General features: G+C 43.3%; 2 protein-coding genes across 10 annotated transcripts in view; one reads left to right on the top strand and one right to left on the bottom strand.

Annotated features, from left to right (window-relative positions):
- The first annotated feature begins 3,354 nt into the window (after window positions 1–3,354).
- Window positions 3,355–13,524, top strand: SCOC (short coiled-coil protein). Of its 6 annotated transcripts, none has more exons than XM_056562968.1 (5): window positions 3,355–3,650; window positions 7,319–7,393; window positions 8,847–8,930; window positions 11,032–11,170; window positions 11,955–13,524. In XM_056562968.1, the coding sequence occupies exons 2-5, from the start codon at window positions 7,372–7,374 to the stop codon at window positions 11,962–11,964; spliced, it is 255 nt and encodes an 84-aa protein (XP_056418943.1). In that variant the 5' UTR covers window positions 3,355–3,650; window positions 7,319–7,371; the 3' UTR covers window positions 11,965–13,524. The 6 variants fall into 6 exon arrangements, with proteins under 6 accessions (XP_056418943.1, XP_056418976.1, XP_056418969.1 ...); XM_056562994.1 differs by lacking the exon at window positions 3,355–3,650 and adding an exon at window positions 6,234–6,272; XM_056562987.1 differs by lacking the exon at window positions 3,355–3,650 and adding an exon at window positions 6,313–6,356.
- Window positions 13,525–18,915: 5,391 nt separating this feature from the next.
- Window positions 18,916–23,048, bottom strand: part of CLGN (calmegin) — a 71,676-nt gene continuing 67,543 nt past the window's right edge. For all 4 annotated transcript variants that reach the window (XM_056562935.1, XM_056562958.1, XM_056562942.1 and 1 more), the window contains exons 14-15: window positions 21,496–21,596; window positions 18,916–19,980 (exon numbers count right to left, since the gene is read on the bottom strand). In XM_056562935.1, coding sequence (XP_056418910.1) covers window positions 19,900–19,980; window positions 21,496–21,596 — 182 coding nt within the window. In that variant the 3' untranslated portion in view covers window positions 18,916–19,899. The remainder of the gene's footprint in view (window positions 19,981–21,495; window positions 21,597–23,048) is intronic.

Raw genomic sequence — 23,048 nt, 5'->3', positions numbered from 1 at the left:
ATCTGGGGTTGGGATCCTTATTGATCATTAGACTATGTCAAAAGTTTTGGTAAATGACAGGAACACTTAAATGGGTAGTGTTGCTCGCGAATATTCGCAATTCGAATATTATTCGCGAATATCGCATATTCGCGAATTCGCGAATTTCGCGAATATAGCGCTATATATTCGTAATTACGAATATTCGTTTTTTTTTTTTTTTTTTTTTCTTCACAGTACACATCACAGTGATCATCCCTCTCTGCTTCCAGCTTGTGTGGTGTAAAGAAGGCTGTAATACTACTGTGTGAGACTGACGTGCGAAAATTCGCATATACGAAAATTAGCATATGCGAATTCACGCGCGTGTTAACTTTGTATATGCCAATATTCACATATGTTAATTTTCGCATACGCGAATATTCGCATATGCGAAAATAAAACGAGAATATAACGAATATGCGAATATTCGCGAATATATGACGAATATTCGTCCATATATTCACGAATATTCGCGAATTCGAATATGGCCTATGCCGCTCAACACTATAAATGGGTCCTCCACTGAATTTTTTTTTTTTTAAATCAACAGGGGCCAGAAAGTTAAGCAGATTTGTAAATTGCTTCTATTTAAAAATCTTAATCCTTCCAGTACTTATCAGCTGCTATATGCTCCATTGGAAGTTATTTTCTTTTTTAATTTCCTTTCTGTCTGACCACAGTGCTCTCTGCTGACATGTCTGTCCATTTTAGGAACTGTCCAGAGTAGGAGAATATCCCCATAGCAAACCTATCCTGCTCCAGACAGTTCCTAAAATGGACAGAGGTGTCAGCAGAGAGCACTGTGGTCAGACAGAAAGGAAATTAAAAAAGAAAATAACTTCCTTTGGAGCATATAGTAGCTGATAAGTACTGGAAGGATTAAGATTTTTAAATATAAGTAATTTACAAATCTGTTTAACTTTCTGGCCCCAGTTGATTAAAAAAAAAAATTCTAGGGGAGTACCCCTTTAAGAGTTGATCATATAGATATGGATGCTGTTGGGCAAACACTCTCACCTGATCCTACCATACACACAGACACTTGGCTCACCTAAACATGCATGAGTTTGTAATGGGGAGAGTGGAAAATACTGCCTCTGGTTATAATTCATTTTCATGAAAACAGAAGGAGTATTGAAATTCAACATGCCGACCATTCTTTCTTCCCATATCTGCTATCAAGGGAGTGTTAGGAGGACACCTACATAATATATGGAAGTAGCCACAAAAAGGCTCTTGTCCTCATATCTCGTCCTCATATCCTTACCTGGTATCCTATCCTCATTTCCCGATCTCACATCCCGTCCTCATTTCGCAACCTCATATCCTGTCCTCATACGATGAGCTGAACTGTGATGAGGAGACTGTAGGGTGAAAATAGAAGGGGGCTCGGCTATTTTGGGGATTGGCTTATGGGATGGGGCGAACTTTGCAAGCCGGACCGGCACATTCACCGGAAGATGAGTAGTATGTGGAGGAATGTGAGGCTGGGCTGTGATGAAGAAATTGTGGTTGAAGGACTTGTGATGTGGGTGTCTTGGGTGAAAATGGTGTTTTCAGCTTTGAGCCAAAACAAAAAAAAAAAGGGGAGAAAACAGAAGGGACGTGGCTTTTAGGCTTCACCAACACACACCAGGAGATGCAGAGCAAAGCTTGTGGAGTAAGGTACTGGAAGTCCTATAGACTTGCATGGAACTTTAGACAAAAACCCTTAAAAAACTGGATGGGTCAGAGTTCAAGGGGTTATCCAGGAATAGGAAAACAGAGCTAATTTCTTTCAAAAACAGCTCCACGTCTGTCTCCAGGTTGGGTGTGGTAATACAACTTGGCTCCATTCACTTTAATGGAACTGAGCTGCAAAACCACACCCAATCTGGAGAAAGACAGTGAGTGGTATTTGAAAGAAATTAGCTCTTTTTTTCTGTTCCTGGATAACCCCTTTAATTTAGGTATCCTATAATTTTAGTTTTTGATATATCCCCTTTAATTGAGCTTTATGTGGTGTCCCGGTACCGTATTGCATACCGTACCTAGTGTAGAGGTCCCTAAAGTCAGAGTAACTACGCTCAGGTAGGGTTCCTCAGGTGGGACAGCCCCTAGTCGCCTCTTCTCTACTCTAATTCTTTAATGTTAATGCATGTATATATTTAACAATAATGTATATCTAATATAATGTACAGTACTTACCTTGTCTAGCGTCGCAGGACCTTCGGTCATGTGACCATGTTAAATCCTCTATGGTATGATGGAGGACCTTTGGAGGTCCTTGGGTCACATGTTACCCACAAGCCTTTGTAATGGTGATTGACATCAGTATTGGACCAATTAGCACTAATCCAGCCCCTGCCCATATAAGGGAGCTGTAGCCAATTATCGCTCTCTTGGGTTGCTGCTCTCGTGGATGCCGGACTAGCAGGACGGATCTGCGCAACTTGCAAAGACAAGCTAGGCCTAAAAACCCACCGGCCTCAGCGGAACTAAAACCGTGAGTTCTAAACTACCCCCGCTAAAGCTAGCATGACTACTGGACCGCAACTAAATCCCCTAAATCCAGTGGAACAACGCATAATACCTTAAAGACTCTGAATTGCTAAAGTCCAAACCTTTGTCAATCTCCAAGAAAGCAGTTGTATGTATAGAGACTGTTCCGATTATGAAGCTTGCAGAAAATCTTCAGTAAAAGTTATACCTGTTTCAGAAAACTCTCTGTTTGTGGACATTCTAATATTATCTACCTCCCTATCGCTCTTGGGAAGGGTGGCGGTAGGACAAGCATTACTGAGGAGCCCCCACCCTGGCATCACGAATAGCAAGGGTTAACAAACACCCTTTAGTCACCGCACAGCTACACTCCCCAAACCCTACATCCCCCAGGCTATCACATTTATATATTAAAATGCTTTTATTGTGTAAAAGGGGTAAAATGTAAAAAAAAAAAAAAAAAAAAAAATCTGGTTTAAGTGTTATTGTAACAACAAGTACAGTAACATTAAAATATTATTTTCGATAATAAGTGGTGTGAAAAATTTAAAATCAAAGAAGTACGGTAAAAGCTTTGGTAAAATTGGTTTATACCCATACATTCTAACAGTTTATCAATGAGATGTAGGTGACCTGTAATAAGACGACTGAAAAACAGAATAGTAGCTGAACTTCCCATTATATGATAATAAAGACTATGGGGGAGGGGAGGGGTTGGTTCTAAAATAGCCCCGCCCAATCCCGGCAGTGAGCGTTCTACATCAGCCAATCATAATCTCGCGATGCTAACTAGGATGTGTTATTACAGACATCTACTAGAAAGGACGGGGAAAACCTGAGACACGGTGTGAAGCCGTGTACGTCGGTGACTACACAAATATGGCATCTTTCCTGAACGAATTTACAGCACAGGAGCCTATAGTTGTGTAGTCAGCGTCATTAAGCTGCGGCGCTGGCTTCGCAAATATGGCTCCTGTAGTAGGGACGCATTCTATACCAAGTAAACGCGTTTCTGGCTTCTGTTGACGTCACGACGTTGAGCTTCACGTACAGCCAGTCCTGCTTGCTGTCGCATAGGAGGGTCCTGGGAGGGGAGAGCGCTGTGTACATTAGTGGACGAGGCTCCGTACAGCGCCGGTCCCGGGGAGGTGAGGTGTTGGCCATTGGAAGCAGCACGTTCTCTGATTGTTTACTATGTATATGTAATGTACTCTAACTAATGTGGTGTTCTTATTATTACTAAGCTGGACATTAAATAGGAACATTTAAAGGGGTATTCTGGGGAGGTAGACCCCATTGGTCACACATTCTAGTGGAGGAGTACCCCTTTAATGTTGTATACATTGCAGATAATTGTTACATAATCTGTTTTTTTCATTGTACAATGAAAGGCAGATCTATCATGTTTTACTGTATATAAAGATCAGGACTTAGACTAGTGTGCCTTAAATTGGCGTAGAACTACAACTCCCATCATTCCTGGGCAGCTATTACAGGCTCAGCTATTTGCTGGGGGAAATATTTGTCTTTTATAGTACGTGTGCTTGTTTGTAGTGCGTGTTAGGCATGAGTGCCGGATAATAATATGAGCTGAACATACATAATGGATACATATTAGCTGAGCCTGTCATTCTATAGGCCAGTGTTTTCCCAATGTGGTGCAGCCAGAGACTGTCCGGGCATGCTGGAAGTTGTAGTTTTGCAACATCTGGAGGCACCCTGGTTGGGAAACAATGTTATAGGCCAGGCATAGGCAACCTTCGGCACTGCAGATGTTTTGGACTACATCTCCCATGATGCTTTGTCAGCATTTTGGCTGTAAGAGCATCATGGGAGATGTAGTCCAAAACATCTGCTGTGCCGAAGGTTGCCTATGCCTGTTATAGGCTTTAGGTGTCTGGCGGCAGCTTACTGCCCTCTCTCCATCAGTCTGTCAAGCATTGTTTTGTGTATGGTCGGCCTTACTAGTTATCACAGACCCATCTGTTCCTATGACAACACTTTAATTGTTTTTGGTATTTTAGTGATGAAATCACCAAGAGGGGATTTTATCAAAGGTTACTTCAGAAAGTCATCATATAAGTACCGTATTTTTCGCCATATAAGACGCACCCAATTTTAAAGGAGGAAAATCTAGGAAAAAAAAGATTCTGAACCGAATACAATGTAAAGTATAGCACAGTGATCTTCAACCTGCGGACCTCCAGATGTTGCAAAACTACAACTCCCAGCATGCCCGGACAGCCGTTGGCTGTCCGGGCATGCCAAGAGTTGTAGTTTTGCAACATCTGGAGGTCCGCAGGTTGAAGACCACTGGTATAGGAGGTAATACTTACGTGTCCCTGCAGCTCCGGACCCGTCACCGCTGCCCTGGATGTCGCCCTCCATTGCTGTCCCCGGGGTGTACCCGTCGCTCCGGAATGTCTCTGCTGCCCGGTATCCTCGCTCTCCGTCGCCGCCATCACGTTGCCTACGCACGTCGCTCCTATTGGATGACGGGACGACGTGCGTGATGACGTGATGACGACGAAGGAGAGCGCCGGCCATGCAGGGGATCCCGACACGAAGCAGTCATTCGCCGATCGGACATCGAGGAGGCTGGTAAGGGCCCTCCCGGTGTCCTGTAAGCTGTTCGGGACGCCGCGATTTCACCGTGGCGGTCCCGAACAGCCCGACTGAGCAGCCGGGTTAGTGTCACTTTTGCTTCAGATGCGGCGGTCAGCTTTCATTGCCGCATCTGAAGGGTTAATATAGGGCATCACCGCAATCGTTTATGTCCTGTATTAGCCGCTAGTCCTGGCCGTTGATGGCCGCAGAGACCGCCGCGATAGGACAGGGTTTTAATGTGTATTTGCCGTATAAGACAGTTTTGGGGAAGAAAAAGTGTCTTATACGGCGAAAAATATGGTAGTTTCTTTTTTGCTGTGGCTTTTCTTTTGTGGGCAAAATTTATCAAAAAGTCGCACGGCATTGGTAAATTTTGCACACGAAAGTCAAACTTTGAAAATCACCTCGCATACCTTACCGGGCCCATTGACATTTGGTACATAAGTGGTTTTCAAAAGACAGGATTTTATTTGCTTTGCTCTGCGGTATTTTTTTTACTTCCGTGCGACTTCTTTTTTTGCGAATGTCACCATAATAAATTCACTACTACTGCAAAGTGAAATATTGAAAACTTGCTTACCTAGGGTTTTGAGAAAAATTTGCTTAGAAGCCACTGCCTTCAAAAAGTCGCTTTGGCGCTCATGTGACAGAATATGCGCATAGAATAAGCAAAAAAAAAAAAGTCCCTTACCAGTTTTGATAAATTCCCCTCCAAGTCTTTACTATCCGCCTTTTTCCCAGGCTAGTGGCGGCTGTAGGAATATTTACAATGTCACTTTGCTGATAAGACAAGACCTAAATATATAGGGGGAGATTTATCAAAACCTGTCCAGATGAAAAGTTGCTGAGTTGCCCATAGCAACCAATCAGATCACTTCTTTCATTTTTGAAATGGCCTCTGAAAAATGAAAGAAGCAATCTGATTGGTTGCTATGGGCAACTGGTCATCTTTTCCTCTGGACAGGTTTGTATACTGGCCCAGATTTATCAAACTGTGTGAGAAAAAAAAGTTTAGTGGATTTTCCCACAACAACCAATCACAGCTCAGGTTTCATTTTACCAGAGCTCGTTAGCTGAGCTGTGATTGGTTGCTGGGGGGAAAATCACTCCACTTTTTCTCTCTCACAGTTTGATAAATCTGGGCCTATGTGTATATATAAATGGTGATAAATAATTCACACACACACTGTTCTACTTGATAATGTCTGTGTGACCGGAGGAGCCCTTTAATGGATGGATACCCACTAGTATGCAGGCTTATAATAAGAAAGCATTGATGCACTTCTACCTCAGCCTGTCCTATGTTTTATTTTTTATTGATACATACTTTCATGTGGGTTGGGGACAAGGAAATTTAGTTTTTATTAGTGAGGATCTATGTACTGAGACCCCTATGTACTGAGAAGTGCTCAGCTGGACATGGTCCCCCTTTAGCTTTACTGAGCGTGTATTGTACAGACTCTCTATTGATCTCTATTGACACTGTTGCTCACACCTCTGAGGAGAGCCAGTCAGAAACTAAGGGGTTTAGCACCTCTGTCCATTCATTTTAGTAATTGGTAGAGTCCCAGTACTTGGACCCCAATGATCATGTGACTAAGACATGCTACCCTTACGAATGGCCGTACAATGCTTCCCATCGATATTACGATACACCCATATTCCCATGTATATATTCATGACTTAGCTACAGGATATGTGTGGTAGAGGCAGGTCCCAGGTCATGTGGTAGAGGCAGGTCCCAGGTCATGTGGTAGAGGCAGGTCCCAGGTCATGTGGTAGAGGCAGGTCCCAGGTCATGTGGTAGAGGCAGGTCCCAGGTCATGTGGTAGAGGCAGGTCCCAGGTCATGTGACAGCTCATTGTCTCTGTATGATGCGATGTCTTTGATTTACTTCATACCTGCTGACTAGAGTTGAACGAACTTGAAGTAAATTGGCTTGTAGTGAACCTCGCGGCTCGGCCGTTGATTACTTTAGTCTGCATAAAGTTCAGCTTTCCAAGTGCTTTGATTGCCTGGAAAAGGTTGATACAATCCTATGAGACCTAAGACTGCCATCCTTTACTTTTCCAGGCCAACCAGAACCTTTGGAAAGCTGAACTAATGTATGCAGACTAAAGTAATCAACAGCCGAGCCGCGAGGTTTGCTTCGAGCCAATTTCCTGTAAGTTAGCTCAACTCTACTACTGACTTATTTCTTGTTTCATAGATTTTAGTTCACTGAAGTTAGAGTTGACTACACAAGAAGACCTGCCTTCCACAATGATGAACTCCGACATGGATGGTACGTAAGATTATCATTTTTATACCCCCTCCATTGGCAACATGGATAAAAGGGGAGATGGTATTACCTCAAAACCTATATATGGAAATAGAAGCTATAAAGTGGAACCAGGGGTGTAACTAGAAAAAGCTGGGCCCCATAACAAATAATCAGAATTGTACAGATCTTCTGTGTACAGAGGTTTCTTTAATAATTTGTAGATTAAAGGGGTACTCCACCCTAGACATCTTATCTCCTATCAAAGGATAGGGGATACAATGTTTGATCACGGGGGTCCCTCTGTTGGGGACCCCGCAATCTCTCCTGCAGCCCCCCGAGTTTTCACTGCATGGAGCTAAGTTTGCTCTGTGCATGATGACTCGCGATACAGTATCGTGATATCACGTCCTGCCCCCTCAATGCAAGTCACGGCGTTACCATACTCCGGCCCCTGTATCCTGAGTCATCACGCACTGAGCAAACTTAGCTCCGTGCAGTAATGACTCGGGGGAGCAGGAGTGATTGCAGGGGTTCCCAGCAGCGGGACCCCCGTGATCAGACATCTTATCCCCTATCCTTTGGATAAGGGATAAGACGTTTAGGGCAGAGTACCCCTTTAACACTAAGACTGTATATCATTTTATAGGTGTAATCTACATAAGGTGTTTGTCACACCCCACTGTATATTATACCTGTCACTCTTCTGAATATTATACATATTACCCCCCTTTATACCTGTCACTCCCCACCCAATTTATTATACATATCACCTCCCTATATAATGGTTACTGTTGCCAGCACACTCCTGGCTTATGTGTTTACACCCTCTCCGGGAGGACGGTCCAGTGCTCACTTACACCACTGCCAGCCAGACACATTGAGCAGGGTTCAGGCTAGGGTAATGGCACATGAGCAGCACCATGAGTTTTTCCTAGGCTAGTCATTTGCCCTTCCTCTGGCGGCTCTCGAATGTGTGCGGGCAGGAGAACCTGAAGTCAGCGTCGGCCCTCCAGATCGGGTGCCGACCATGCAATTTAAATTCAAAGCACTAGCTGAACTGACCTTGCCCGTCGTGATGCCAGTTCAGTGTTTTACCAGGTCTGCAATTTTACCACGGGCCTCATAGCAGTCACGTGGTCTCCCTTTCCCTTTGCTCTATTCTTTTTCTCCTGTTATTTGCTTCAGATGGAAAAAAAAATTATTAGGACATATAAATTTTACTTTCTTTTCTGACATTTTAGTGTTTTTTACATTCCATATTACCTTTTTTATCCAGTATGGTGAGCACAGGGTGTGATAGGTTCATGTGATCATATTGACTCTTGGCATACAACTTGGAACTATTTTTCAATTATGCAAACAATTAATTTGTCATACAGTATATCCAGCCAGTCACTAGGCAATTATGGAGACAAAAAGGCTTGGAACCTCTTTTTAAGGAGAATATTACTAATAAAATGTATTGCCTTTTTAGCTCTTGATGTAGAAAATCAGGTAGAACTGGAAGAGAAGACACGGCTTATTAACCAGGTTTTGGAACTTCAGCATACGTTAGAAGGTACAATGTTGTTCTGTTGTGATGCCTCTTGCTTTGTATATGTTTGTTTATGTACTAGGGCTGCACGATATATCTCAAAAGCAATCGAATCGTGATTTGTTTTTGGCGATATAGCAATACGGCCCGCTGGGAAAACTTGAGATTATCTGCTCGGGCCAGCTCCCGTGTGCTGCTGCAAGCAGGGGCCGGCCAGAGCAGGTAAAAACAAATTTTAAATACTTAAATTCAGTGTTTCCCAACCAGGGTGCCTCCAGTTGTTGCAAAACTACAACTTCCAGCATGCCCGGACAGCCAAAGTCTGTCTGGGCATGCTGGGAGTAGTAGTTTCACAACAGCTGGAGGCGCCTTGGTAGAAAAACACTGAGCTAAGTAAAAGGGCACAGGGTGTCTCCTCTCTTCTCCATACAAGTAGTAGGACCTTTCCCTTTTCAGCCAATCACTGGCCGCAGCGGTGTCACGTGTCAAGCCAGTGATTGGCTGATTGGGAAAGGTATATTTTAGCTGCAAACACATTAGGTTTTCCAGATCCCACGGAAGATTTGAAAATCGTCCGGAAAACATAGTGTATTGCTGCAGTACAAAAAGCTACCTACAGGTGGGGGGGAGGACTGGGGGGTGAGATGTGACCATGGGGAAAGAATGTGACAGGGGGAGATGTGAAATGGACGGTGGGCATAAAATAATTGGATAGATGTGAAATGGGTGGTGGGCATAAAATAGGGGGATAGATGTGAAATGGAGGAGATTGGACATAAAATGGGGGGATTTCACCATTTATTATATCGCATCACGTATCGAAATCGCAATATTTAGGCCCATAATCCCAATCGCACATTTTCCCCATATCGTGCAGCCCTAGTATGTACCCTATGTGTATAAATCCTGGATCATGGATTTGAGTTGAGAACGAGTCCCAAATCTCCTATTGAAATGGAGCGGCGATCGCACATAGCAGAGTACACCACTTTATTTTTATGGGTGACTTTGTTCTTAAGATTGTGGAGAACCCCTGCAGTTGAACACCCCCTCCCCCCACACCTATGATCATACACTTATGTTTCATGGTCAACTACTTTAAATGGGATTAAAACTTTTCATCTATCCACAGGCTACATGTCCAATCTAAGTATCTGATTAGTGGTGGTCCGACTGCTGACACCCCTACTGATAAGAGAACAGGGGTCTTCCTTTGTGAATGGAGTGGTGTTTGGCAGTACTCCCATAGAGAGTGATTGAAGAGACAGTGTGCATGCTTTAGCTCTGTGCTATTCACATAAGCGGGACAAAGGACCCCCATTCTTGTGATCAGTGGTGGTTTAGCAGTTGGACCACCCTCTCTTCATATACTTGTATATTTGGACTTTTAGACCTGTGGATAGGTGGTAAGTTTTAATTTTGGGTTAATCATTTTAATAAGCAGCAAATAAATGTGTTGAGTGAGGGAACGGGGGTCTTGTTTTAAAGCATTAGTCATTAGTATAAACTTTTGACATGTTGTCCAGACATGTCAAATGTTTAGATCACACCAGGTCTCACTCCTGAGACCTGCTGCGATCATAAGCAATAGCTGGCTGCAGAGAATTGTAGCATGCTTCACTCCCTGGCTGGCAGCCTTAGGCTGCATTCACACTGCGGTTGGAGCGTATGGCTGTCAGATCCAGCTGGGGAGGGGAAAACTGTGCTCTCCCATACCCCAGCCAGACCGGTGCCGAACTCCATTGACTTTAATGAGCCGACCGGAGTCAAACGGTGACTCAGATCGGCTAATTTTTGCCCTGTATCTGGTTTTGTGACCGGACCTAAAACTGTAATTTTCTGCGGTTTTAGGTCCGGTCACAAAACCGGATATGGGCCAGAAATGAGTGTAGCCTATAGCAACCAATCAGATTGCTTCTTTCATTTTTAAAGGGACTCTGAAAAATGAATGAAGCAGTTTGATATGAGCAACTGCACCACTCTCTACCCTCTACACATGTGTTGTGTTGTCTAAATCTTGACAATGGTTGGAGGTTGCTGTACGTAAATGGGAAGTAACTCTATGTGTTGGCTGATAGGGATAGGCAGCACAATTCTACATTTCCAATATTTTGTTTCCTAACAGATCTCTCTGCCCGGGTTGATGCTGTAAAAGAGGAAAACTTGAAGCTCAAGTCAGAAAATCAAGTCCTGGGCCAGTACATTGAGAACCTTATGTCTGCATCCAGTGTTTTCCAGACAACAGACACTAAAAGCAAGCGAAAGTAATAGCCAATTGTACCTGATTTATCCTTGTCTCCACTGGTTTTGTTTGTACCTAAGTAGTGAATATGGGTCCAGTTAGGATAGAACGTGCTTTCACTCTAGTAGTAAAACTGTTGTACACATGGTGACTGCACGGACAATAATACTTTAATACTATAAAAAAAAATGGCCTTCTGTATTATTAATACAAGGTGAAAGACTTCAGCACACACAGGATAATGTCTTACGAGAACTCATGTAATTTGCTCTTAAAGAATCCATTTAGTAATACCCTTGGTAAACTGGTTTATCTATAGAAGAAAATGTTTGAATAAAAACTGTGGTATGTTTAAACATAAAAAAAATAAATAAACAAAAAAATAAAAATAAAGCATTTTATAGGCCCTTTATGTATATGGCTGCAACAAAAAGGCAAACAGTCAATAGCATAATAGGGTTATACCATATATTGCATGTATTAATTCCATATTTCAAAATATCCTGAAGAGGGCTGGAAGGATTGTTCTTGCATCATCATCAAGTGGTTTCTCCACATGTAACCACTGATGGTCGGAGGTCGCATTTGTTGTCCCTTTAAATGATACAGAACGTCTTCTAAGTTTGTTACAAATGATGCGTATAGTGATAACTGGATGTTCTTACCACTTGCCTTGTGTAAAATGTGGCATGTAGTTTTCAAGCTATAAGAATACGCAGCACATGAAAGTTAACACCTTTATTTAGTTTTATGTTGCTTTTTGCAGCATGTTTTATGTATTAATTCTCGTTCTCTGCACACTCCAGTATATGGTAATAAAGGCCTTCTCCGAGTGTCATCTGTGGAATGAAGGGTCCACATGCAGAAAGCACTGTTACTTTTCAGAAGACACTATACTTGTGGGCATGTGACAAGAAGCAATTTGGCTTTTAACCCCTGAATAGTTGTCTTCTTAATAGCTGCCATAATTAACCATTTACTACAGTGCCAATTGTGGAAGAGCTGCACAGAAATATCCATGGAGTTCTGGTTATGTGATCCTGTCATTGTCTCATAGTAGTCATTTAGGGCAGTGTTTCCCAACCAGGGTGCCTCCAGCTGGGTCAAAACTACAACCCCCAGCATGCCCGGACAGCCTCCGGCTGTCCGGGCATGCGGGGGGTTGTAGTTTTGCCACAGCTGGAGTCACCCTGTTGGGAAACACTGCATTAGGGAGGGCTGCTGGTCATAACATGTTACGTGGCCTATGCAACACCTTTTTAGGGAAGCTTTCCATGTGGCTCATTTTTCTTTTTCAGATTTGACAGCAACAAGTCCACTGCAAACCCTGCCTGTGACACGTTGCTTTACTGCGGACCGGCTGTGGATTTCACAACCGGATATGGATTGTCAATTCCATAGCAAATCTGCATGTAACCGTCAAATCTGCTGCAGAAAAATACACCCCACCCTTACAAATGATCTAAGCCAATCCATTTATTCTTTAAAGGGGTATTCCGGGCAAAAACATTTTATCCCCTATCCAAAGGATAGGGGATAAGATGTTTGATCGCGGGGGGCCCACTGCTGAGACCCCCCGCTATCTCCCTGCAGCACCTGCATTCTATGCGGGGACTGCATCTCTAGTTTCGGAAACCTCTGGGTTTCCGGGACTGGGGATGTGACGTCACACCACGCCCCCTCCATTCATGTCTATGGGAGGGGGCGTGATGGCGGGTGCTGCAGGGAGATCGCGGGGGGGTCTCAGCAGAAGGCCCCCACGCGATCAGACATCTTTATCTTTGCCCGGAATACCCTTTTAAAGTGGAACCTCTTGCACTCTCTTATAGCATAGTTCTGATCTATTGATACTTACTAGTTCTGAATCTTTGTCATGTGAATAATATCTTGTAAAGTCGAAACAGTATTCTTCCCTAGATCTGCTCAGCCCCCCTTATTTATTTAATGATGTGTTGTCTGGCTGAGTAAATGTTTACTTCTGTAGGTAACAAATATGGTGTTTGAGAAGTCATGTTTAGCAGAATCTTCTCGGTTAGGAAAGCAGGTACTCATGTGTTTGCCAGATCCGTCCTTGCCTCATTCCTATGTTCTGGCTTTTAACATTTAATGTACTGCAGTGCATTTTTGGCAGTGTATGTATCTGATGTGTAAAAAAAAAATACAAAATTTATGAATAGGTGCCTCCTCGATACCCAGGCATGCTCCCTGCGGTGCCAACCAGAGCGTACCCACATAGAGCATAGTATTTATGTAATGTGTCTCATTGAAACCTAACACTGTTATTAGGAATTCTTTTCGTTTACATCTTTAGTTAATCTAATTTATTCTGTTATAAACTTATGTTTCTGAAATAAAGTACTTGGTTATTTTATGCAATTTTTTTTGGCTATGTCTTCTTTCTTTTTTGTTTAGAAACGTTTGTAGAAGGTACTTTAACCTGTTAAGGACCCATGATGTACCGATACACGCGTGGGAATTTCGGTCCCAGCCGGGCAGGGACCGGACGGGGGTGCCTGCTGATATCGCAAATGCCCAGGGTGGGTCTTCAGAATTAACACAGATGATTTGCGGCGATTCTGGTGGTCCCCACCCAAGGATCTCTGCTATTGGCCAATAGCAACCGGCAGGGGAGGGGTTAATGACATCATCTCGCCGCTCTGCCGTCTGAGTTCAGTCAGCGGGCAAAGCTGCAAGAAGGAGCCAGGGACTCCTCCTCTAGACGAGATCGGAGCCCCTCAGGTCAGAAGACATCTGTGTAGTGCAGGGAAAGAATACACTAAAGGGACAGGTAGGACTGTTAAAAGAAAAGTTTTTTTTTCAGCATGACCCAGGCCCTATTAGGGGTTCAGGGTGCTGCATTTGCCCCCAACCCCCATTTTTTTTTTTTTTTGCTGCAGCTGTAACGGCTTTGTTAATCATATGGTAGAGCAGAAGAATCTGTACACCCAACAGTTCATCGCCCACCACCCAGATTCTTTTTTTGGCCAGGTCCAATGAATGGTACGCCATTGATGCAGCAGAAATAAGGACATTTTGTGGCCTCTTGCTGCATATGGGCCTGGTCAAAAAGCCCAGTGTCAGACAGTGCTGGAGCGGAGACATCTTCTACCAGACCCCGCTCTACAGTATGGTCATGTCATGGAGGCAGTTCGAGGCCATTCGGAAATGCCTCCATTACACTGATAATGTGGCATGTCCTCCCCCCCCCCCACCCCCCGACGTGGTCCCACCTATGATCGGCTTAACAAAGTGAGGCCGGTCATAGATCACTTTGGGGTGAAATTTTTGGAGGCCTACATACCACTCAGGGAGCTCTCGGTAGATGAGTCTCTTATCAGTTTTAAGGGGAGACTCATCTTCCGCCAGTATATTCCCTTGAAGCGGATGCGATATGGCGGGAAACTCTACAAACTTTGTAAGAGTACCTCTGGGTACACTTACAAGTTTAGAGTATATGAGGAATGTATTGAACCCCCCAGAATGTTCACCCATTCTTGAGTGTTAGAGGGAAAATCGTTTGGGACCTTGTGCACCCACTGCTGGATTAGGGTTACCATGTGTATGTGGCCAACTTTTATACCAGCATCCCTCTGTTCACATCCCTTGCAGCCAGATCAATGTCCGCTTGTGGGACCGCGCGGAAAAACCAGAGAGGCCTGCCCTCACCCATGATAACCTGTTGCTGGTCAGGTTTAAGGATAAGAGGGATGTCCTTATGCTGACTTCAATTCATGGTAATGGCAGCTCACCTGTCCCTGTGCAAGGTACCACAACACCGGTCCTCAAGCCCGATTTGTATTCAGGACTACAATCGGTTTTGGGGGGGGGGGGGGGGGGATTGAAGTTTCTGATTAAGTCCTCAAGCCTTACATGGCCATGCGCAAAACACATATGGTACAAAAAAAGTTTGCGATCTACATGGTACAGGTTGCCATGTACGACTCTTTTGTACTGTCCCAGTACACTGGCAACACAGGGACATACCTTCAGTTCCAAGAAGAAGTCCTAAAGGTCCTGATCTTTGCTGACCAGAAAAGAGCAGGCCGGATTTCCCAAGAAACTGAAGTTATAGGTGCCAGGATCGTCCCAGGCCAACACTTTCCAGGTGAAGTCCCCCACACTGGAAAGAAGGGACGATCCCAGAAAAAATACAGAGTGTGTCACAGGAGGGGGATACGGAAGGACACCACCTATCAAAGTGACACTTGCCCGATTATCCGGGCCTCTGCATTAAAAACTGCTTCAGGAAGTATCACACTTCCATGCAGTACTACATTTTCATTTTAATTTCCCATAATTTTATCCCAGTTTACCAAGTCCAGAGTACATTCCAAATTTTAACCCCATAAAACCACTAAATTGCCAAAAAAAAAAAAACTTCTATAAAAAAAAAAAAAAAACTGATAAGACCTCTGGGGGTATTTTTTGGACCATGGGTCACTGAGTCACTATCATTGGGGACTTTTTATGTTGCCTCAAATGTGCAGCGCTCTCTCTCCACCTGAGCGGGGTGCGCATTTGAGGAAACAGGTTAGGGACGGCTACACACATCACATTCCCAGAATAATGATTCAGAGCATAGGGTTTGGGTTGGGCATATTTTTTAGTTTTGGTTATGCTCTGGGTCATCATTCTGGGAACATAACCTTTTTTTATGATTTTCTGTCCCACTGTACCCCACTTTAGTAACTTAGTGTACCCCATGTCCCACTGTTCTGCCTCCATAGACAGTTATGTAGAAGCTCAAGGCTGCACTCCTGACTGCGCTCCTGCTCTTCCCTTGACCGGTGTAAACCCGCAGAGCTGTTTACGCCCAGATATGAGATGAGGTCCTTACTCCAAAGAAATGTACTTACAAATTTATGGTGATCTTTTCTCCTAATACCACTTGTGAAAATGAAAAATTTGGTGTAACCCCAGCATTATAGTGTAAAAAAATCAAATATTTCCTTTTCACATCCCTTTTTAATGAACATTTATCAAACACCTGTGAGGTGTTAAGGCTCACTGTACTCCTTGTTACGTTCCTTGAGGAGTGCAGTTTTAAAAATAGTATGCCATGTTTTTTTTTTTTTGTTTTTTTGTGCTGTTCTGGCACCATAGGGGCTTCCTAACTGTGACATGCCCCCCAAAAACCATTTCAGCAAAATTTGCTTTCCAAAAGCTAAATGTGACTCCTTCTCTTTTAAGCATTGTAGTGCACCTGCAGAGCACTTGACGTCCACACGTGGGGTATTTGCATACTCAGAAGAGATGGGGTTACAAATTTTGGGGGGGGGGGGGGGTTTTCTCCTATTACCCCTTGCAAAAATGTAACATTTGGGGAAAAACCAGCATTTTAGTGGAAAAAAAAATAATAAAAATAATTTACACATCCAACTTTAACGAAAAGTTGTCAAACACCTGTGGGGTGTAAAGGCTCACTGTACCCCTTGTTACGTTCCTTGAGGGGTTTAGTTTCCAAAATAGTATGCCATGTGTTTTTTTTTTTTTTTTTTTTTTTTTTGCTGTCCTGGCATTATAGGGCTTCCTAAATGGGACATGCCCCCCAAAAACCATTTCAGCAAAATGTGTTTTCCAAAAGCCAAATGTGACTCCTTCTCTTCTGAGCATTGTAGTGCGCCCGCAGTGCACTTGACGTCCACATATGGGGTATTTCCATACTTAGAAGAGATGGGGTTACACATTTTGGGAGGGAATTTTCTCCTATTACCCCTTGTAAAAATGTAAAATTTGGGGGAAAACCAGCATTTTAGTGACAAAAAAAATATATAATCATTTACACATCCAACTTTAACGAAAAGTCATCAAACACCTGTGGTGTGTTAAGGCTCACTGTACCCCTTGTTACGTTCCTTGAGGGGTGAAGTTTCCAAAGTAGTATGCCATGTGGTTGTTTTTTTTTTTTTTTTTTTGCTGTTCTGGCACCATAGGGGCTTTCTAAATGCGACATGCCCCCCAAAAACCATTTCAGAAAAACTTGCTCTCCAAAAACTCCTGCCCTTCTGAGCCCTCTAGTGCACCCACAGAGCACTTGACATACACACATGAGGTATTTCATTACTCGAGAGAAATTAGGTTACACATTTTAGGAAGATTTCTCTCCTTTTACCCCTTGTGCTCACAACACTGTAAAGATATATGATACATCCCTTCTTGGACTACTAGATGTACCCTAGCATACCTGCAGAATACTGGATTGTCAATAGAACTACTCCTAGACTCATGATACTCGCACCCAATACAATCCTACATACACAACTACAATACCCCCCATACATAATGCCCCTTCCAATGTCATACAGGGCGTATTTTATCGCGCCCCCCCTTTTTACACCCTCTTTCACCCATTCACTCAACTTCGACGCTCAACAACAGACTCACACATTGGCTTAATCTATGAACAGATAGGGTTCCTGATTTATTTACCAAACTTATACCAACTCAGGAGACATCGTTCACCACTTACCATAAAATGGTTTTTAGTAGAATAGCATACGCTTAAAGACATACGTTGCATGTTGTAATTGTTCTTTATTTCTTTACGTTATGTTTGCTTAACTAAAGCATGCTCGAATGGAAGCTAACGACTTGATATGAGCTACTCACTTCTTTCAATGCTACTGATCATACAAAATGCTGTAATGTGTTTGTATTTCTGTTGCCACTTTTTGAAAATGTAATAAAAAGTATTTATGGGAAAATAAAAAAAATAAAAAAACTGGGTCTACAAGAACATGCCAGTGTAAAAAATGAAGATTTTGAATTTTCTCCTTCAATTTGCTGCGATTCCTGTGAAACACCTAAAGGGTTAACAAACCTTTTGAATGTCATTTTGAATATTTTGAGGGTGCAGTTTTCATAATGGGGTCCAATATTGGGTATTTCTAACATAAAGTTACTTCAAAACTGAACTGGTCCCTGAAAAATTCAGATTTTGAAAAATTACTTGAAAAATTGGAAAATTGTTGCTGAGTTTGAAGCCCTCTGATGTCTTCAAAAATTAAAAACATGTCAACTTTATGATGCCAACATATAGTAAACAGAGAGCAGAGAGCTTCAAAGTTATAAAAATGCAAAATTTTCAAATTTTTCATGAAATTTGGGAATTTTTCACCAAGAAATGATTGAAGTATCGACAAAAATTTACCACTAACATAAAGAAGAATATGTCACGAAAAAACAATCTCGGAATCAAATTCATAAGTACAAGCATCCCAGAGTTATTAATGCTTAAAGTGACAGTGGTCAGAATTGCAAAAAATACTCTGGTCCTTAGGGTCAAAATGGGCTTGGTCCCCAAGGGGTTAAAAATCGGTGCCCTAATCTCAGGATAGGCCATCTGTGTTTTATTTTTGGGGGCCTATATCCTGGCATCCCCGCTGATCAGCTGTTTGAAGAGACCCTGGCACTGCAGACCAGTTCATAAGTGCATATGCCATGCTATTTGTCCTGGTGGTGCAAGGTAGTGCAGTGTTTCCTGATCCACGTAAAGGGGAACTCCCACCCTAGACATCTTATCCCCTATCCAAAGGATAGGGGATAAGATATCTGATCGCGGGGGTCCCGCCGCTGGGACCTCCGCATTATTGCATGCGGCACCCACCTGTTTTTTCACCGGAACCGCTGAAGGGTCTGAGTCGCGACTATGGGAACGGAAGTCTGTGACATCAGGACTCTGCCCCCGTGTGATGTCCCCCATGTGGACCCCTCCCATGTTTTTAGTTTATTGCTATTTTTTGTGTACTGTGTGTTTTTCTGAATAGACAGGGAAAAAAAGCACCTGTTATATTAAATATTTATTTGAAATAACAATATACATTTTGTTATTTTAATAAACTTGGACAAGTCTTTGTTCAACAGTCAACTATAAAAGTTTGGGAATAAAACGTACATCATGTTAGACATACAGTAGAATATCATTAGCATTAACATGGAAAACTATTTGTGAAAAAGAACACAGTACAAATCATTGACCCCTATGGCGGGCCCATTATTAACCACTTGTTGGGAAGGAATACTTGGCAGAGTTATTAATTCAGCTAACTCACAGTAAATGTCTAAAGGGTAAATTTCTTGTAACCCCATACACATTCCTCTGCCCGTAGCAACAGTATTTGAGGGAAGCCCCAAATATACTATGCAGATAGTATTAACCAGCTGTGCTTTATAGGGTGGTTGTTATCAGCACCAAATAAAAAGCCTGCTAAAGTAACAACCTGAGAAAGGTTTCATCCAGAAGTGATCAATATCGCCTTTACTAAGTCCGCAACTGAAGTATTTTGTTGGCATGAATAGGACTGTGTCAAGTGCCTCTGGTGTGGTGCAACTGGCATCAGCTCACATGCCATTATCATAGTATTAAACGCAGAGCAGATCTAACGGGAAGATAGAGTGCACTATATAACAGGAAAGTTAGGATAAAGGAACAAAAGAAATTCAGGAGAAAAAGAATTGCTAGTGCCCCTTAGTGTCTATTGTATAGAACTGAATTAAACAGTAAACGAAATAAGAAATAAGCACAGTCTAATGAAAACCTGGATGTACATGAAATGTCAAAGAAAATGAATGTGCACCAAAATGTAAAGTCTCTGACGAGAGTGCATGAACAAGAAATGTTCAGGTTTCACAATGCCTCGGACCAAGAGGTAAGATGTGAATCCATGCCAGTGTATCATGACTGTCACCAAGTTGATACAAACTGGTTGGCAACCAGCTTTCTAGAACAGTCCAATAGATATGTGGGAACAGTTAATCTTTCCGTACTCGTCTTTTACGAAGAGATTTCTTTAAGTTGTCACCACTATCTGCACCTTCGTCTGCCTCTTTCATCTGTTGAGGAAAGGTAAACATGAATGTTAGCTCAAGTTTACTGTAAATGATAGATTCACAGTTAGGAAACATTTGGCTATTTTCTAAATTCATATAGACCAAACATGTTTCATGTTGGAGTAGGGAAATTGGCATCTGTCTCAATTGAGGCCCACAATCTGAGGCGCTGCGCAATTTAAATAAAACAAAACCTTGACAAACTCTTAAAGTGGCCAAACTCTTAAAGGGGTATTCCGCCCCTAGACATCTTATCCCCTATCCAAAGGATAGGGGATAAGATGTCAGATCGCCGCAGTCCCGTTGCTGGGGACCCCGGGGATCGCTGCTGCAGCACCCCGCTATCATTACTGCGTAGAGCGAGATCGCTCTGCACGTAATGACGGGCAATACAGGGGCCGGAGCATCGTTACGTCACGGCTCCGCCCCTCGTGGCTTCACGGCCCGCCCTGTCAATACAAGTCTATGGGAAGGGGGCATGGCGGTCGTCACGCCCCCTGCCATAGACTTGCATTAAGGGGACGGGCCGTGATGTCATTAGGGGCGGAGCCATGATGTCGCGCTGCTCCGGCCCCTGTATCGCCCGTCATTACGCACAGAACGAACTCGCTCTGTGCAGTAATGATGGCGGGGTGCCGCAGCGGCGATCTAATATCTTATCCCCTTATCCCCTATCCTTTGGATAGGGGATAAGATGCCAGGGGCGGAATACCCCTTTAAAGGGGCATCCAGGAAGAGAAAGACAGCCAATTTCTTCTACAAACAGCACCAAACCTATCCTCTAGTTGTGTGTGGTATTACAACTTGGCTGTTCGATTTGCACTTCGATAGAACTGAGCTGTAATACCACACACAACCTGAGGACAGATGTTGTGCTGTTCTTTTGAAGAAATTAGCTCTATTTTTCTCTTCCTATTTAACATATTTAATGTGTGAGGTACAAGGGGGCGGACATCGGCAGTTCGGACATTAGGACCCACAATTTACAGGACTCTGTGCTGGAAGGAGGTGAGGGCGGGGAGGAGGAATGCTGCTGTGACTTTGACCCCCTCTCTGAATGTCTGCCTCTACCGAATGATGAAGATAACGGGCAAACAGAGCGACAGATTGGGGGTAGGTAAATATCATCAGTGTCACCCGCACTACACACCTGATGATAGTGTACCTTTAAGGAGACAGAAGACATACACAAATATGGAGGGGGGTATTTAGTGAAACTCTAAAATGGTTCTTTTTACACAATATTTATATCCAGATAGATTTATTCTGCCCAAACTCTGAAATGAAAGTATATTAGGAAAAGCTATGTTCTTGCAATGTAAGTATTGTGACTTTGGTAGCACAAGTGTTGTAGAGCAGAGGTCTCCAACCTGCGGACCTCCAGACGTTGCAAAACTACAACTCCTAGCATGCCCGGACAGCCAACGGCTGTCCGGGCATGCTGGGAGTTGTAGTTTTGCAACATCTGGAGGTCCGCAGGTTGGAGACAACTGTTGTAGAGTATTGTGCTCTATTCACCTCATCATCTGAAGACTGTTCTACTGTGGCTCCAGCATCTTCATCTTCCTGACTAAATTCCTCATCTTCCTCCTCATTTTCTGTCTTATCATCCACATCGCCTGTGAAAACAAAAGTCACTTTGATCATAAAATCTACTTAATGCATTAACAAAGTGATCAGTTTCATGGGAAGATGCGGCTGAGATTGGAAAAGATAAATAGAGCAACTTAGTTTAACATAAGAAAATTCTTCATAATTGTTATGATCAACAAGCAGCAACGGATCTAAAGAGCAACAGTCATCATGTTATATTATTAACCCTTTCATCAGATCATGGGTAGAGAAATTTAAAGGGTAGCTCCCACCATCCATTTTTGTTCCTGTCCCTGCCTATTGCCCATCTATCCCTGACCTCCTCCCTGCTTTTACATTTTTTTTTTTACACATATTAAAAATGCCTTTTTGTCTGCCTGGTAGTATGCTCACTACCAGGCAGACTTCCCCAGCAGGCACAACGTCACTGATGCCTGCTGGGGCCGACACTTCCGCCCTTAGTTCACTATGCAGGGTGCCTCCAGCTGTTTCACCACTACAACTACCAGCTTGCCCTGACATCTACTGGCTGTCAGGCCATGCTGGGAGTTGCAGTGGTGAAACAACTGGAGGCACCCTGTGTTGAAAACAATAACTTTGTTAGCGCCGCGGTGCTACCCCGAACCCCGCTCCCCCCCCCCTGTTGAAATCAATAATTGCCGAATGCCGCAGCACTACCCCTCCCCCGCTCCCCTCCCCCCGTTGAAATCAATAGTTGCCGCATGCCGCAGCGCTACCCCCCATCCCCACCCCCCCCTGTTGAAATCAAAAGTTGCTGCAGCGCTACCCCTAACCCAGCCATACCCGAGTGCAGAGCAGCAGCGGCCAAGGAGCCAATGCGCTCTCAGCATCGATCCGAATTCATGCATGACATCACGCCAGCCTGCAGCCGGCTACTAGGAGGGAGACCCCTAGTGGCCAGTTTTCAACATTAAAATAAACTATTTTAATGAAAATGTTTTTGTTATAGATTTAGATTAGAGATATGTTGTAGTACATAAGTACTACAACATATCAAAAAAAAAAAAGTTTGGTGACAGTGCCCATTTAAGAATCTCCTCAGCAGATACAAAAACACAGGAATAGGATCTGGTGACAAATAATATGGATAAGGATGGCATTGGCCATACTGACTGCCCAGTGTCTGCAATAGGATCAAGACAGGCCAGTTATGTTTTCTTATTCTTATATGCAGAGCTAAAGTCGTATACAAGACCCTCACTCCCTCCTTTAAATATATATGGGGGAGCACCGGAAGGTCATACCTTCAAAGCAATTCATTTTTAGCCCCAATTCATAGACACAAGTCAGTGTACTCAGCTCTCAGCAAAGACAATCACACAGACAATATTGTGGGCAAACACATTATAGACTTATGAAGTATTCCTGGAGTCAAGAAATTCCGCCGTGTAAACCTAGCCTAAATGTGACCCAATACTTTATAAGACAGCAGAGCTGAAGATATTTTTACACCATTT

Source organism: Hyla sarda, chromosome 1 (genome assembly GCF_029499605.1).
Source record: "Hyla sarda isolate aHylSar1 chromosome 1, aHylSar1.hap1, whole genome shotgun sequence".
Classification (NCBI taxonomy): Eukaryota; Metazoa; Chordata; class Amphibia; order Anura; family Hylidae; genus Hyla; species Hyla sarda.
This window is presented reverse-complemented; position numbering and strand designations above follow the sequence as displayed.

Bases quoted from the DNA above. Each gene is read 5' to 3' on its own strand.
- SCOC (XM_056562968.1), top strand. From the start codon at position 7,372: ATGATGAACTCCGACATGGATG. The intron at 7,394-8,846 runs GTACGTAAGATT...TTGCCTTTTTAG, and splicing joins GATGAACTCCGACATGGATG to CTCTTGATGTAGAAAATCAG. The intron at 8,931-11,031 runs GTACAATGTTGT...GTTTCCTAACAG, and splicing joins ACTTCAGCATACGTTAGAAG to ATCTCTCTGCCCGGGTTGAT.